The sequence below is a fragment of the Tupaia chinensis genome, unplaced genomic scaffold (genome assembly GCF_000334495.1).
Source record: "Tupaia chinensis unplaced genomic scaffold, TupChi_1.0 Scaffold000661_1, whole genome shotgun sequence".
Lineage (NCBI taxonomy): Eukaryota > Metazoa > Chordata > Mammalia > Scandentia > Tupaiidae > Tupaia > Tupaia belangeri.
This window is the reverse complement of record NW_006160183.1, coordinates 335866-352097: the sequence shown is the minus strand read 5'-3', so window position 1 is coordinate 352097 and position 16232 is coordinate 335866. Positions and strand designations below refer to the sequence as shown.

The 16232-nt window shown below is 43.9% G+C and overlaps 1 protein-coding gene and 1 non-coding gene across 2 annotated transcripts in view; one reads left to right on the top strand and one right to left on the bottom strand.

Moving 5' to 3' along the window:
- Positions 1 to 16232, top strand: part of TTC7A (tetratricopeptide repeat domain 7A) — a 142337-nt gene that overhangs the window by 10762 nt on the left and 115343 nt on the right. Inside the window, 2 exon segments of the mRNA XM_006159882.3 lie at positions 3240 to 3403; positions 12917 to 13085. Of these exon segments, the coding sequence (XP_006159944.1) occupies positions 3240 to 3403; positions 12917 to 13085 (333 nt within the window).
- On the bottom strand, positions 1804 to 1909 carry LOC114009912 (U6 spliceosomal RNA). Its single transcript, XR_003551304.1, has one exon. It is a non-coding gene; the product is annotated as a U6 spliceosomal RNA (small nuclear RNA).

The window sequence follows — 16232 nt, the reverse complement described above, 5'->3', positions numbered from 1 at the left end:
AGAGAGGGAAAGTGTGAGCAAGCTTCCAGGTTCGAGACTCAAACCATAGTCAGCCACATAGGAGTCCACTGCCTTAACCACCATGCCACCTGCTGGCACTGGCAGGAATTATCTTTCACTTAGGTCATTTTATACATGTGCAAGGACATCTGTAGGAGTGGAATATACAAAAATAGGTTAATGGAATATACGGAAATAATTTTGTTACATGTTGCCGAATTGCACTTTGTAAAGGGTCCGCCAACTTATGTTCCACCAACAATGAATAATAGTTTGAACCAGTGACTTTTTTATTTGCATTTCCTCAAAACATTAATTTAAAATATCATGAGGTGGGTAGGAAAGGATCTGATAATAGGTGTCCTCAGAGGGAAAACCTCCCGTGGCTATGTCCCAAGTATTCTGGACTTTAGAACTGTTCACTGCAAGGAATCTCCCTTATGAAAGACATTTGTCAGAGGAACACAGTTTTGGACTAGTTTTGCTTTGTGATGATCCTGTGAGTGAGGAGTTAATGGCAACCCTAGGTAGGTCTGGAGATGCTGGCAGCAGAAAGAACACTATGAGGCATGGGGGGCTCGACAGTAGCACAACAGTAAAACGTTATGCTCTTTGAGGCTGACACGTGAGAAGGTCAGGGTTTGTGTTCAGCAGACCTCCTTGAGTACACTAGGCACACAGGTGCCATGATCTGGGGCTTGCTGAGAATGGGGGTGAATTGCAGTGTCAGTACTCTGTTGAGGGTGCTCTCTCTGTATCTGTCTCACTCATGGAAGAAGTAAACTTTTAACAAGTGCATGGGGACTGGAAGGGACACAGGGAGGAGCACTATATAAAGATGGGACCAAGCAGACATTCCTAGTGTCATTTTTTTGGGTTGGGTGCTTAACTTCTGAGCCCGATGACTTCCTGTGGGGTAGATAAAAGGATCTGAATCACTTCACAAGTATTTATTGGGCATCTGTAGTGAGTGGTAGGCCTGGTTTTTGCTGTGGTAACTGGGAAGGATAATGAGCACAGCCACATGATACCACATTTGGCCCCAAACTCTGCATACTGAACATCTGACTCCCATGCCAGAGCTGCCTTTGTTGTAGGTACAAGAATAAGTTGGTCACAGACTGGAGTTTTCTTTTCTTTTCTTTTTTAAAAGAATTAATTATTTAATTTTATATATTTATTTTTCTTTTTTTATTTTTATTATCATCATAATCTTCTCTATATTACATTGGATTACATGTAACTTTACAGTGTATTACATTGCTTTTTTCAAAAGGGAATGCCATGCATGTCAGTCAATACAGAGACATTAATCTCCCCACTTCAACATTCAATATCTTTTCTATGATTTTCCCAATTATTATTATTCTAATTATTTTTTAAAACAGTCAATCACTATTTCTCATTTTGCTTGTAAAAAGACTTTACCCATCAGCAAATACTTCTCAGACCAATCCAGTTGAGAATACTATACACGTCATCATCAACAGTTAATAAGCCGTATCTGTTTCTCACTAACGTCCTGCCTCTCTGTTGTTCTCTTGCTGTCTTTCTCTATCCTCTTCTGTTCACCTCCCCCATTCCACACTGTCCTATTCTTGTTAAGTACCTTCACTGCTTTTATGTCCTCCATTTTTTCGCTCTCTACCATAGAGTGCAGATAGTCAGTATATACTGAGTGGATACATACAATATCTTTCTTTCATAGCCTGACTTACTTCACTCAGCAAAAGATCCTCCCATATCTGGCCACTTTCTATCAAATGCCAGGGTCTTGTTATTTTTTATGGCTGAGTAGTATTCAAAAATATGGAATACTTCACGAATTTCCATGTCATTCTTGTGCGGAGCCATGCTAATCTTCTTTGTATCGTTCCAATTTTAGTATATGTGCTGCCGAAGCAAGCACATATTTATTTTTCTTAAAGAGAGGTTTTTGCTATAGGGCACATGCATTCAGAGAGGGACAGAAAGTGAGAAATCACCCCCTGAGGGGATAGCCATGCTGCAGTCCCTTCTCCTCTACTTTCCTCTTGGAATTTTGGGCACGCACACACATGCACCCAGCATGAGTTTGAAACCACCAGGTCTGGGACTCAAACCACAGTTGACTACATGAGAGTCCAGCGATGTAATCATTAAGCCATCTGCTGGTCCCTATTATCATTATTATTTTTTAATTTGACCAGAGAGAGAAAGAGAGGGAATGTGAGAAAGCAAGCTGCCAGATCCAGGACTTGAACCATAGCCAGCCATATGGGAGTCCAGCACCTCAACCACCATGCCACCTGCTGGCTCCCAAGACTGGAGTGGAGTTTTCAGTGTGTAGGAGGAGGAAGCAAATTAAATCAAGTGGTATAAAACCACCTACCAGGGCCAGCCAGTGGTGTGGTTAAGACAACTGAATTCCACATGACTGACCACACAGTTCAAAACCCAGACCCAGCAACTTGAAAAACACACCAGGTGTATGTACATGTGTGCCCAAAATCCTGAGAGGAGAATGGAGATGAGATTATCATGTGGCCATCCTCCCTAGGGGTTGCCTTCTCATCTCTCCCACTCCCCACAAGTACACTATAACAAATTTTTTAATTAATTAATTAATTTTTAAAAATATTTACCATGTGATGAAGTAGGTAAATAAATCACCATATGTAATAGAACTTCAGAAAGTGCAAGTTCTAAATATTTTCAGACTTGTCTTGTTACACAAGTAAATGTGCTTGCCATCTTAACTCTTAACTACTCCAGTATCCCTAGGTCATATTAAAAGTATCTTGAAAATGGAAAGTAAAAAAACAATTGTGATCACATGGAAATTAGGAGCATGTGAAAATGCATTACTAATTCACCTCATACCTTTTTCCTCTTTGGTCTCTTGGGGACAATTTTTTTCTTGGTTTATTACCCACAGTGGGGCATAGGTATGTCCCTCATCTAAAATTCTGAAATCCTGGGAATTTGTCCTCAAGCCCTCGGAACCTCTCCAACTACTACACCTCAGCAGAAAATAAACCCAGAGGGGCAATTTGTACTGTGACCATGGTAGAGTGCTCAAGTGTTTTCTTTAAAGGCTATTTTAATTTATGGGAAAATCTGTCTATTTTCTCCCTGACCTGCCCCATTGATATGCTGGGTAGGGGTGGAGGGTAGGTCCTCTGGACTAGACTCCACTTCTGCCTGTTTAGGAGGCTGTTGCCCTCATTCACCACTCTGATCCCTGCTTTATTTTTCAGATGACTTTGGCAAATTGCTGCTAGCAGAGGCCCTCCTGGAGCAGTGTTTGAAAAAGAACCATGCCAAAATAAAAGACTCCATTCCTTTGCAGGAGAAGAATGAGCAAAAGATGAATGAAGCCAAAAATTATCTGAGTAGTATCCTTAACCATGGGAAGCTGCCGGTAAGTTGTCAGCCCTGAGCCCTCTATCTCCTGTTTGGCCTAACCTTTGTTCTTTGGTCACCTGAACAAAGTCTTTCTTAAGGGTTGGACCTGCGTAGCTCAGTATGGTAGCCATTAGTCACATATGACTCTTGAACCATGCACTTTTTTGGTCAGTCCCTCAGAATGTTCTCTCTCAATATTTACCATGTGATGAAGCAGGTAAATAAATAACCATATGTAGTAGAACTTCAGAAAGTGCAAGTTCTAAATATTTTCAGACTTGTCTTGTTACACAAGTAAATGTGCTTGCCATCTTAACTCTTAACTACTCCAGTATCCCTAGGTCATATTAAAAGTATCTTGAAAATGGAAAGTAAAAAAACAATTGTGATCACATGGAAATTAGGAGCATGTGAAAATGCATTACTAATTCACCTCATACCTTTTTCCTCTTTGGTCTCTTGGGGACAATTTTTTTCTTGGTTTATTACCCACAGTGGGGCATAGGTATGTCCCTCATCTAAAATTCTGAAATCCTGGGAATTTGTCCTCAAGCCCTCGGAACCTCTCCAACTACTACACCTCAGCAGAAAATAAACCCAGAGGGGCAATTTGTACTGTGACCATGGTAGAGTGCTCAAGTGTTTTCTTTAAAGGCTATTTTAATTTATGGGAAAATCTGTCTATTTTCTCCCTGACCTGCCCCATTGATATGCTGGGTAGGGGTGGAGGGTAGGTCCTCTGGACTAGACTCCACTTCTGCCTGTTTAGGAGGCTGTTGCCCTCATTCACCACTCTGATCCCTGCTTTATTTTTCAGATGACTTTGGCAAATTGCTGCTAGCAGAGGCCCTCCTGGAGCAGTGTTTGAAAAAGAACCATGCCAAAATAAAAGACTCCATTCCTTTGCAGGAGAAGAATGAGCAAAAGATGAATGAAGCCAAAAATTATCTGAGTAGTATCCTTAACCATGGGAAGCTGCCGGTAAGTTGTCAGCCCTGAGCCCTCTATCTCCTGTTTGGCCTAACCTTTGTTCTTTGGTCACCTGAACAAAGTCTTTCTTAAGGGTTGGACCTGCGTAGCTCAGTATGGTAGCCATTAGTCACATATGACTCTTGAACCATGCACTTTTTTGGTCAGTCCCTCAGAATGTTCTCTCTCTCTCTCTCTGTCTCTCTGTCTCTCTGTCTCTCTGTCTCTCTCTCTCTATATATACGTATTCTAAACTGTACTCAAGTTTCGCCCCCCCTGCCACACTTTGAGCAGGTGTGCAGAGGACACTCCCATTATATGAGGAAAGGGGCTCCCCTGGAAAGGAAGTGATATAAATAAAATTTAAAATATAATATATATGTGATATAATATATATATATATATATATTTATAGCACATACCACTGAGATGTGCTATATGTATAAAATACACTGAATTTGGAAGATTCAGTGCAAAACAAAGAATGTAAAACAGCATTAACTTTGTGTATTGATTACATATTCAAATAATCTTTTGGATGTATTGGGCTAAAGAAAATGTTATTAAAATGAATTTCATCTGTCTTTACCTTTTGAAAATGTGATTCAAAATGTTTACTAGAAATTTGGAAATTATGCCTGTGACTTACATTTGTGGCTTAAGTTATATTTCTATTGGACAGCGCCGAGCTGATCTAATAAGGGCCTGGCTTTTTGTGCTCCTTGGGAGGGTGTCTCAGGGAAATGAAACTTCAGTGAGCTGTGATCTAGTTGGAAGCAGGCAAACATGCAGAGTTGGCTACAGATATAACAAGGTCCAGAACAGGGCAAGCCAGTTTAAGTTCATGTGTGTTTATTGAGCACCTACTGTGTGCAAGACACTAAGAAAGTTGAGAGAGGAGTATAGTCACATCTTTCTCTAGATTGGCTGCTCAAAGTATGGCATAGTTGCCAGCAGCATGGTCATCATTGGAGAGCTGGTTAGAATGCAAAATCTGAATCAGACTCTGCATTTTTAACAAGCTCTCCCAGTGATCCACATACATGTCAAAGTTTGAGACTATCCTACATTGTAGTATATATCTTGAGCTATAATAGGAGTATGGGTATGTCATTATAGACTTGAAGAGAAAATGATTTTTCTAAAGATATCCCAAAATAATATAGTTACTTCTTTAAATATTTTATGTGACCCTACGGTGTGCAAGGCATTGTGTTATGCACATTGAGGGTGCTCAAGATGAGTCTAGCATGGACTTTGCACTCAAGGAGATATGTCTTATCAGCAAATAAACTGCCTTTGTCTAAAGTGGACCATGATCCATGCTGTAAGAGTGGTATACATGAGGATGCAAGTGTAAGAACACCTCCCTGGATGAGGTAGGGAGCAGGTTCAGGGTGATGGTATTACTAGATTTGAACCCTTCCTGGAGTTGAATCTGGATGTGAGGTGAGGATATGGACCTACAGGAATAAGGACTGAGCATTTCAAGTTAAGGAAGCAGTGTGCAATCTGAGGGTAAGTCTTATAAAGAATCTCATTAAAGTTGGTCAAATTAGCAGAAGTGAAAGGGAATGGTGAGTAATTAGGTTTTCAAGGGATGAGAGAGGGGATGGTAAGGCTAGGCCAAGAAGTGTGGGGCTTATTCTGGAACCAGAGGGGATGTTAGGTGAAAGAAGAAAGGATAGCATACTAGAAGTTTATGGTTACTGTTTTTAGGCTTCTAGGCTTCTTGACTGAGATTATTAATATAATAATTATTATTGGGTTTATGTTGGGTTAAAATAACTGCTGAGCATGTCCCTTGTGCTTGTGACCCTCCAGTTTTTTCTTATCTACCTATCAAAAGGATTGGACCCAATTAGTGAGTTCTAAGCTTTTCCATTGAGACCTCCTTTAATTTTTTTCTTTCCTATAGATGCCATTAAATAGTTAAAAATTTATTTTACAATAAATGTGACTCAGGTTTATTGTAAAAAATTCAATCAAAGATAAGTAATTTGAATGATAAATAAAAGCCCTTGTTTGCCAGCCTGACCCCATGCTCACTTCCATCCTCAGAGGTGAACAATAGTCACTATTCATTGTGTCTCCTATGCCTTTCTTTGTGCATTTACAAATGTTTGTATGCATGTAGAGCTTTCTTTTCTTTTTTTTTTCCAAGTTGGTTGAGCCAACTTATATATATATATTTTTTTTTAATTTTTATTTTTTACTATTCTTTTATATATTCAATCACTGTACATCATTTGGCTCACAAAGAGAATTTACCCGTTATGAAATACACCTCAGACCAGTACAGTCGAGTATACTACACATGTTATCATTGACAGGTAATAAACCATTACTGTGTCCCACAAATGTCTTGCCTCTCTATTTTTTCTCCCTTATTTCCTTCGCTATACTCTTCCTCTTTCCTTAGAGTCACGGGTTATATACTGGGTCGTCGGAAAAGTCATGATGTATTTTTCTGTGCAAAAATGTGTCATGACTTTTTGGACGACCCAATATTTGACCAGTTCTTTTTTACTGAGAAATTTCACTTGGAACTTTCCCTCTGCAAGTACCTCATTCTTTATATTGGTTGACTAATATCGAAATATATCATGAAAACTGTCTTTTTCACTAAATTCCATTTACCCATTTATTAAATACAAATTTTACCCTTTTTAAAATTTTATTTATTTTTTGGATTTTGTTATAGGGCACATGCACTCACTAGAGAGGGACAGAGAAAGGGAAAGTGAGAAATCACCCCCCAGGGCAGATAGCCACACAGCAGTCCCTTCTCTTTCATTCTCCTCTTTGGGATTTTGGGCACATACACACACATACCCAGCTTGATTTTCAACCCACTATGTCCAGAACTCAAACCATGGTTGACCATGTGGAATCCAGCGCCTTAACCACCATGTTACCTGCTGGCCCCTTGCCATGTTGGATTAAACAGAGACATTCATAGGCATCAATAACATAGGGAACATCACTGTTTTCCAAGCCAGACCAGAAACTTACGGTTGATCAGACAAAATAAAGTAATGAAAGTCATTTGTGGTATTTTCTATCTTATCCCAAAGGTCAGAGTGTAGCTAGGAGTTATCTTTCTTGGCAGCAGAAGCAATTTCAGGTGGATTCCCATGCATCTCAAGTAGCTCTACTGGATGAGGAGGAAAGGAGTGGTGTGCTCTGAAGCACCTGCTCAGAGTAGTTTGAAACCCTCTGTTCTTGGTGATCTCTAAGATCCTATTCAACTCAGTTCTGTAGAGGTTGGTGAAAAAAACTACTTGTAATAACTTCTGTTATCCAATAAGCTCCAAAATTGCAACATCCCATGGAGGCCTCCCAATATCCTGCAATGACATTTATTATTAGCCCCATTTCTGAAGTGGTGAACAATACACTAGCAGATACAGGACTTGAACCCCAGCCTAATTATCTCCACATTCCAAACTCTAATACTACCTGCCACTTCTTGGTGCTGCTTTTCAAAATAGTGGAATGAAAATAAAATAATGACTGAAACTTGGATTAACGTTGAGGATGACGATGGAGCTTTTTTTGCTGGGCCATTCTTCCGTGGAGGAGGGCCATAGGCGGCCATGGCACCCAACCAGAATGGCATGATGCTAAAGCCACACTTCCACAAAGACTGGCAGTGGAGCATGGCCACCTGATTCCACCAGCTGGCGTGGAAGATCTGCAGATGCAAGGCCCGCGAATTGAAAGTATGCCGCATCACCAGTGGCAATGAATAATCTGGCTCCATTGGAACCTAGCTTTGCCATACTCCATTTCTCTCTCTCTTTTTTTTTTGGAGAGGTTTTTGCTATAGGGCGCATGCACTTGCCAGAAAGACAGAGAGAGATAGAGAGACAGAAAGTGAGAAATCACCCCCTGGGGGGATGGTCATGCCACAATCCCTTCTCTATTCTCCTCTTGGGATCTTGGGCATGCACACACATGCGCCTGGTGTGAGTTTAATCCACTGGATCCAGGGCTCTAACTGCAGTTGACTACATGGGAGTCCAGTGACATAGCCATTACACCAACTGCTGATCCCTCCCTCTCTCTCTCTCTCTTTCTCTCTCTAAGTTCATTTACTTCTTGGAAAATTTGGCTCCATCAGGCCCATCGTGAGGTGCCCATGGTGTGGTGCCATACCAATGTGTGAGCTGGGGCTTCTGCCTGGAGGAACGCAGAAAGCCAGCATTTGCAAGAAGATGACCCAGACCATCAGCATCTCTGTGGACCCACAGAGGTGGAACAAATCCAGAGTCCCTGCAGCCCTGATGTTCAGCAGCTGAAGGAGTACCGCTCTAAACTCACTCTCTTCCCCAGAAAGCCCTTGGCCCCCAAGTATGGAGATAGCTCTGCTGAAGAACTCAAGCTGACCACTCAGATGACAGTACCAGTGATGCCCATACAGAATGTCTACAAGAAGGAGAAAACCAGACTCACACCTGAGGAAGAGAGGAACTTTAAGGCCTTAGCCAGTCTTTGCATGGCCTGTGCCAATGCCCAGCTCTTTGGCATCCAGGCAAAAAGAGCCAAGGAAGCTGAAGAACAGGATGTTGAAAATAAAAAAATAAATATATGTTGGGGACTTAATAAATAACCATGGGGAAAAAAAAGATGACGATGGCACTCTCGCTTTTATAGGTCCTATCGTTCCTCTGTGTGAGGTATTTCCTCATACCTGGGTATCTCCTTGAGGTCGTTCTTCCCTGGCAAAGACAGTGAGGAACAAAGAGTAGATGACATGCTAATCACACAGCAGAGGAACTATTTTCCTACTGGATGACTTCAGAATAGTCTCCTAACACTGGGCCAGGGATTCAAGGTTCCCTGACTATTGGATTGACTGATCAATAACATTTCAAATTCAGATGCAGGAGTCCCATAGAGTAACTGACTTTTTTAAAAAATTATTTATTTTAATTTTATTTATTCATTCATTTATTTTAATTTGACCAGAGTGAGACAGAGAGAGAGAGAGAAAGCGAGAAAGTAAGCCACCAGGTCCAGGACAAGAACTGTGGTCGACCATGCGGGAGTGCCCAGCACCTTAACCACCATGCCACCTGTTGTTCCCCAGAGTAGCTGTCTTTAACATTCCAAGCAAAGATATTTAAAAAGCAAAATATGGCCCAACTGTGGTAGCATAGGCAGTAGGGCATCACTGCATGGTACTGGAGCCATGTGGGAAGGCCTTGGTTTGGATCCTGGGTCCACCCAAGCACACCAAGTGTTTGGTTGGAAGGCTGGGAGGGGGCTCATACCATAGTAAGACCCTATCAAGGATACCTCTCTATCGCTCTTTTTCTCATGAAAGAAATAAAACTTTAAAAGGCAAAACAGAAACAAAAACAAATAAAACCCAGCAAAATCGTACCATTTTCTGTTACCGTTGCTCCATAAAAGCAAAGAGATTTTTAAATTTATTTATTTTTTTCTTTTTTGAAAAGGTTTTTGCTATAGAGTGCATGCGCTTGCCAGAAAGACAGAGATAGAGAGACAGAAAGCAAGTAATCACCCCCCAGGGGTGATGACCATGCCGCAATCCCTTCTCCTCCATTCTCCTCTTGGGATCTTGGGTACGTACGCACACATGCCTGGCATGAGTTTAAGCCACCAGGTCCAGGACTCGAACTGCGGTCGACTACATGGGAGTCATTATGTCGACGACATAGCCATTATGCTAACTGCTGGTCCCAAAGCAAAGATATCTTAATACCCAAAAGGTGAGATAAATATATTCTCAGGATCAAGGACAGCTTTTTAAATAGCATAAGTTTAACTTTATGAAACATATACTCCCTTGCCCTTAATATTTCCCCAGCTTGGTGGAAGCTCTAATGTAAGCTGTCATTTGGTCCACCAGGAACCTCCACTAACTACACCTGTCATCATGCCCTGAAATGTGTCCTTCTGTCCTAGCTGCCCTTTTCTTCATGCATTGCAGAAGATAATAATAGTAATTACTCATACCCTGTATTTATCTAGCTCCTTTCTAAAGAAAAGTTCAAAGTTCTTTTCTGGGCTTTTCCCTATTAATGTACTTAGCATCACTATGATGGAAGGTGGGAGTATGTGTTATTATCTCTCCCTCACCAATGAGGGAAATGAGGCCCAAGGAGGGAGGAAATGAGCCTGTGGCTTGAGACCAGTGTAGAGAATGCTGGCGTCATTGCCCAGCTTGGAAGACTGTGATTATGTGTCTGGGGATGTATAACTTATGGCCAAGGGATGGGTGAGTGGTCTATTTGAGGAAACTTGCAAACGTGCTTGAAAGAAATTCAGCCTTTGAGGTTAATCAATAGTTGGACAGAGCAGGTCAGGTGTGCAGAGACTGAATGGGCTTACTTGGTGGAGTGACATTGTAGGAGTTCAGCAGAAGAGTGCTCTTGGTAGTCAGGGAAGTTTCCAGAATGTGGTAGGCCTGAGCAAGACCACATAAGATGGAAGAGAATCTGCATGAGCTGAGGAGAAGGGAACTGGAATGAGCAAAGGTAGTGGAGGAATATGCATTGCAAAAACAAAACAAACAAACAAAAACTGTGGAGAAGGAGAATTTGGCTCTATTGGAGCTGGCTTGGAACCAGCAGGTAGCATAATGGTTATGTCGCTAGACTCCCACGTAGTCGACCAAGGTTCGAGTCCCAGACCTGGCGGCTTAAAACTCATGCCAGGTACGTGTGTGTGCATGCCCAAAATCCCAAGAGGAGAATGAGGAGAAGGGATTGCTGTGTGGCCATCCCCCCTGGGGTGTGATTTCTCACTTTGTGTCTCTCTGTCTCTTTCTGTCTCTCTGGTGAACACATGTGCCCTATGGCAAAAATCTCTCAAAAAAAAAAAGGAACCAGAATTTGCCATACTCTATTTCTTTCTTTCTTTCTCTCTCTCTCTTTTCCTTTTAATAGTTTATTCATTTCTTCCATGAGAGAGAGAGAGACAGAGAGAGAGAAAGAGGCAGATACCTCCAACAGGATCCCCTCACCATGTTGCATCCCTAGCTTCAGCCAGCCCAGATCATGAGCACACATGTCTGACACATATAGGAAGGCTGTAGGGTGCGAACCTGGAATCCTCACATATGGGTCTAGCTGTGCTACCACTGTATCACTCCCTGGCCCTTCCATTTCTCTTATTTCATTTCTAAGGGGCTATAGATGGTAGGGAGTGGTAGAGACTCCTCTGGTGTCACAGGAACCTGAGATTCTTACCTTCTTGTAGGGAGACAGGGAGGTGCCTTCCCGCCAGTGACAGAGGCCGGGGTGAATGGAGGGATGGGCAAAGTTGCATTCCGAGGGGACTTTATAGACAGATTGGTTGCTTATGAGGCAGGGATAATGCCGAGAACCTGCCCCAAAAGGTTTATGGTCCAGCTAAGCACAGGAATGAAGTAGGGGGCTGGAGCAAATGGTTTTGAGAGGTAGGAGATTTTGAGGAAGGACTAGGCCTATGTCCAAAATCAGAATTCCTGAAATCAGATGAGGCTGGCAGGTGGCATGGTGGTTAAAGGCGCTAGATTCCCATATGGCAGACCATGGTTCAAGTCCTGGACTTGGTGCTTGCTTTCTCCCTTTCCCTTTCTTTCTCTGTTTCTCTCTGATCAAAAGCTAGAAAATGATAATAATAAATAAAGTGAAATAAAATAATTCTTAAAAGCAAATTCCTGTAATCAGAGCCCCATAGTCTATGGCTAATTAAGTCACCCCAGTCCACTGCACTAGGTGTCCTGGCTGTGAACAGAGCCAAACCTAGGATGAAGGTGGCCAGGGTAGACAGGATAGACCACACCTCCTCAGCCCTAAGGGAGGCCCTGAGAGTCCTGTGGGTGGAGAGGTGGTGTAAATAGCACTTGAGAAAGAAGGGGGAAGAAAACAGGTTTGAATTTGGCACTTTGAGCCGCCTTGATTCTGCACTTTCACCTGCTTCTGATAAAATGAGGACGGTGACCCTGCAGGCCCTCTACTCTCTGTCCCATGATGCTGATGTGGCTGTTCTTCCTAGCAAAGGTCCCATGCAATGGGTAGAAGCATAAGCTTCAGGATTCTCACAGGCTCTTTCTGAGGCCTTTTGCCTAACTATATATTTCATATATATGTATACAAAGAAAAACTCCTAAATATAAGCTTCAGGCCTTAGAAATCAGTCCCTGACTCTCCACTTATGTTCAGAATAAGTGCCCAAACTCCAGAGTACCTAGCCTGGACCAGAGCCTTTAGGGACTTCAGGAAAGAGAAGATAGGGCCCTGTCTGCTAGCTGCCTGGAGTCTCGTTGGGGGCATAAAACACACTCGTATGAAACAACTAGGGACTCATGTGAGAAATGCATTAAGCATCGCAATGTAGGCTGCATACTACAAGTGATGAGAGAAGGAAGCCTTCACTGAGTGTGGGTTTGAAAGTCAAGGAAGGATTCCTGGAGAAGAGGGAGGTTCTGAGCAGGGTCTTTGGGAAATCCTGGCTTATGACTCATTGGGGGGTTGCATCCCTGTCAGGGGAGGGCTGGGTGCTTCAGGGCAGGAGTCTGCTAATGTGGTCCATGTCCTTTCAGCCGCAGTACATGCTAGAGGCCATGCTGATACTGGGCAAGCTGCATTACGTGGAGGGATCGTACCGAGATGCCATCAGCATGTATGCACGGGCCGGGATTGATGACATGTCTGTGGAGAACAAACCCTTGTATCAGATGCGGATGCTGTCGGAGGCTTTTGTCATCAAAGGTAGCTGTGGGCGCCAGCCTGGGCTCCCTGTCACCATGCCAACTTGTTACACTCTGGACCCAAGCTATCTAGAGTAGGTGGCACCTATAGGGTGGTGGACATTGTGTTGAGTATAGGGCTACAGGGCCAATATCTAGATATCTAACCTATGATGGTGCCCAGGCACTGGTGTCTAGGTGGGTATCAGAGATAGCTAACCATGCCAATGGCAGCCTGGGGCCCAGGCAGGAATGTTGGAAGACAGGTTTTTGCCCTGGCTCTAGCTATCCAATTGTGTGCCCTTGGGCAAATCACTTCTTCCTTGCTTGACCTCAGTTTACTTATCTGTAAGACAAGATTGTAATACCAGTCTTCCTAGGGTAACTGTGACCAAGAATAATTAACTGAGTTGGTCACCAGATTGTGAACAGCTAAAAAAACTGTGCCATCTCATTGTTGGGCTGGCTCCAGGGACTGACACTGCCGATCAGGGGCTTGGTGTTGTGGAGTCTGTCATTCTTTTGGTATTTGTTGGGCATCTACTATGAGTGTCCCAGTGAGTGGGTACTGGGACCCAGTGATGAACAGGGCAGAGCCAGCTCCTGCCTGGAGGAGTTTATAAGTTTCCTGGGGTGAGGGACACACTGGACAGGACTCAGGGTCACTGAGTCAGCGATATAGGAATTTCATGAGGGGGATTGTGGACAGTCCAGGTGGGAAATAGGAGCCATTGAACTAGCCCCTGAATGTGTTAAATGTTACTAAAAACTCTATCCCAAACTTTATGCCCCTTCTTCCCTGGGATGGGCCTGAGGAATGGACCTTGGTGGCAGTGAGATTCCAGGAGCCCTTCTGTGCAGGCTGCTGCTAGGAATCTCTTGGATGTTTGATCATCTTCCTATTCTAACACAAACCAACTCCCAGTGAAATATTTAGAAAACCCAGCTGTGTGCTGTGGGGACTTGGGGCCTAGCATTGGTAGAGTGTGCGTCCCTCTATTTTCTATTGTAGATAGGGACTTTTTAATTTATTTACTATAGGGTTTGTGTACTTGCCTAAGACAGCGAGAAAGTGAAAAATCACACACACACACCCCAGAGTGATGGTCATATGCAATCCCTTCTCCATTCCCCTCTTGGAATTTTGGGCACATACATGTGCCCAGTATAGTGTTGTTGTTATTATTATTATTATTATTAGAGAGGTTTTTGCTATAGGGTGCATGTGCTTGCCAGAAAGACAGAGAGAGAAAGAGAGACAGAAAGCAAGAAATCACCCCGATGCCTCAATCCCTTCTCCTCCATTCTCCTCTCAGGATCTTGGGCATGGACGCACACGCGCCCGGCATGATTTTAAGCCACCAGGTCCTGGACTCAAACCGCAGTTGGCTATGTGGGAGTTCAGCGACATAACCATTATGCCAACTGCTGGTACCCCCCCCCCAGTGTATTTTTCAAGCCACTGGGTCCAGGACTCTTACCACTTAGCCATGTGGAATCTAGTGCCTTAACCACCACACTACTTGCTGGTCCCAATAGGGACATTCTTTCCATCTTGTATATGGGGCAGCTGAGGCTCAAAAAAGATATGTGCCTTGCCCAAAGTTAGCCAGATTCATGGTACTGCCAAGACTAGAGCTACCACTCTCTGAAATTGGCCTTACAATGTGAGTTCCCCTCAGCTATCCCCAACCACACACACACTTTGTCTCCTCTGGGTCCCAGCAGGAGTGACTTAAATATGTGGACCTTTGACCTGGGTAGTGGGGCTTTCCTGAGGGTATTTCGTCCTCCCTGGGTCCTTGGGCCTGGGAAACCTGACTGTTTGCCACTCTGGGCAGATACAGTGTCAGCCTGTGGAGGGGAGGTACCAGTCTGGGATAGTCCAGTCTGTGTGTGTCTTCTTCCTTTACTTCTCATCTCCCTCTTTTCGTATCTGTCACAGGCCAATCTTGGGGGTTTGGCATTTGGGTCTTTCAGGTCACTTGGAAACCACTTCTGCCATGGACGCCCTGAACTGAGCACCCTTCCTTGGGTTTCCTTTCAGTACTTCCTCCTGTAAACCTGGCTCAGTACATATTGCTCCCTGTCTCCTGCTCTCTACTCTTTCCAGCATGCCTCCAGCTTCTTGGGGGAACACAGACCTGGTGGTCAGAGGTCCTACAGGGGAGGTAAGGAGTTGGCGCTACTGGCATGGGCTGCTTGGTTGTGGGCTGTGCTAGCTCCCTGCCCCTCAGTGACTGCACGCAGCCTCCCATTGCCTGCTTCCTCTCTCCCTGTCCTCCCTGTCCTATTGCAGTGACTATACCCGCTGCTTGGAATGCTGAGGTTTGCCTGACCCCGTGTGTGTTTGAAACCATGCACATGGCAGCCGAGGTGTGCTAATGTTGATTTTCCTGGGTTTGGGGAAATCCAGTGGGTCTCTCCCTGCAGGGAGTAAAGGACACACCCAAAAGGAAATGAGGACAGCTGGTCATTGATCTGACTCAGTTCATGAGCATGAGGGTACATGAGGGTGGTGGCAGCAGAAGACTGCAGAATTCACAGAATGCTCTTTACTAAGCCCTCACTCCACCTCAGGTATGCTCTTACTGAATCCACACAGTAACCCTCTGAGCTGGTGTTTTCTGCATTCCGTGTTACAGGTGAGAAGTTTAGACTGGAAGAGGTGAAGTGATCTCATAGGAACCTAGGCAGCCAGAGCTCCTAAACACCATGGCTCAGGCCTCTAGGCTGAAAGGAATCAGAAATGATCCAGGCCAAACTCCCATGTTATAGATGAGGAAACCAAGGCTGACAAAAGTGAAGCAACTGATCTGGGTCATCATTTGCTTGTATTTGGACTAGAATCCTCATGCCAGGCAACCTTTAGTTCAGGTTCTGTCCAACTCTGGGCAGTCTCTCTACAGGAGCCTGACTGGCCTTTTTGAGTACTCCTGGCCAGACTATTCCACCATAGCTTCATTTACCATTTTGCATTGGTTTCTGCACTGTAGTTCCATTTGATACCTTCTGATGGGGTGGGGAGTTTGGGTCTCGGGCACACTTGGCTGGAGGAAGGAGGCTGGGGGACCTAGTGAGGGCCTGAGGATGGGAGTCTCCACCATGGAGCTGCCACTCTCATTAGAGGAATCAGAGGGGGGTTCTGGATCTCTTTACCCTCACCCTC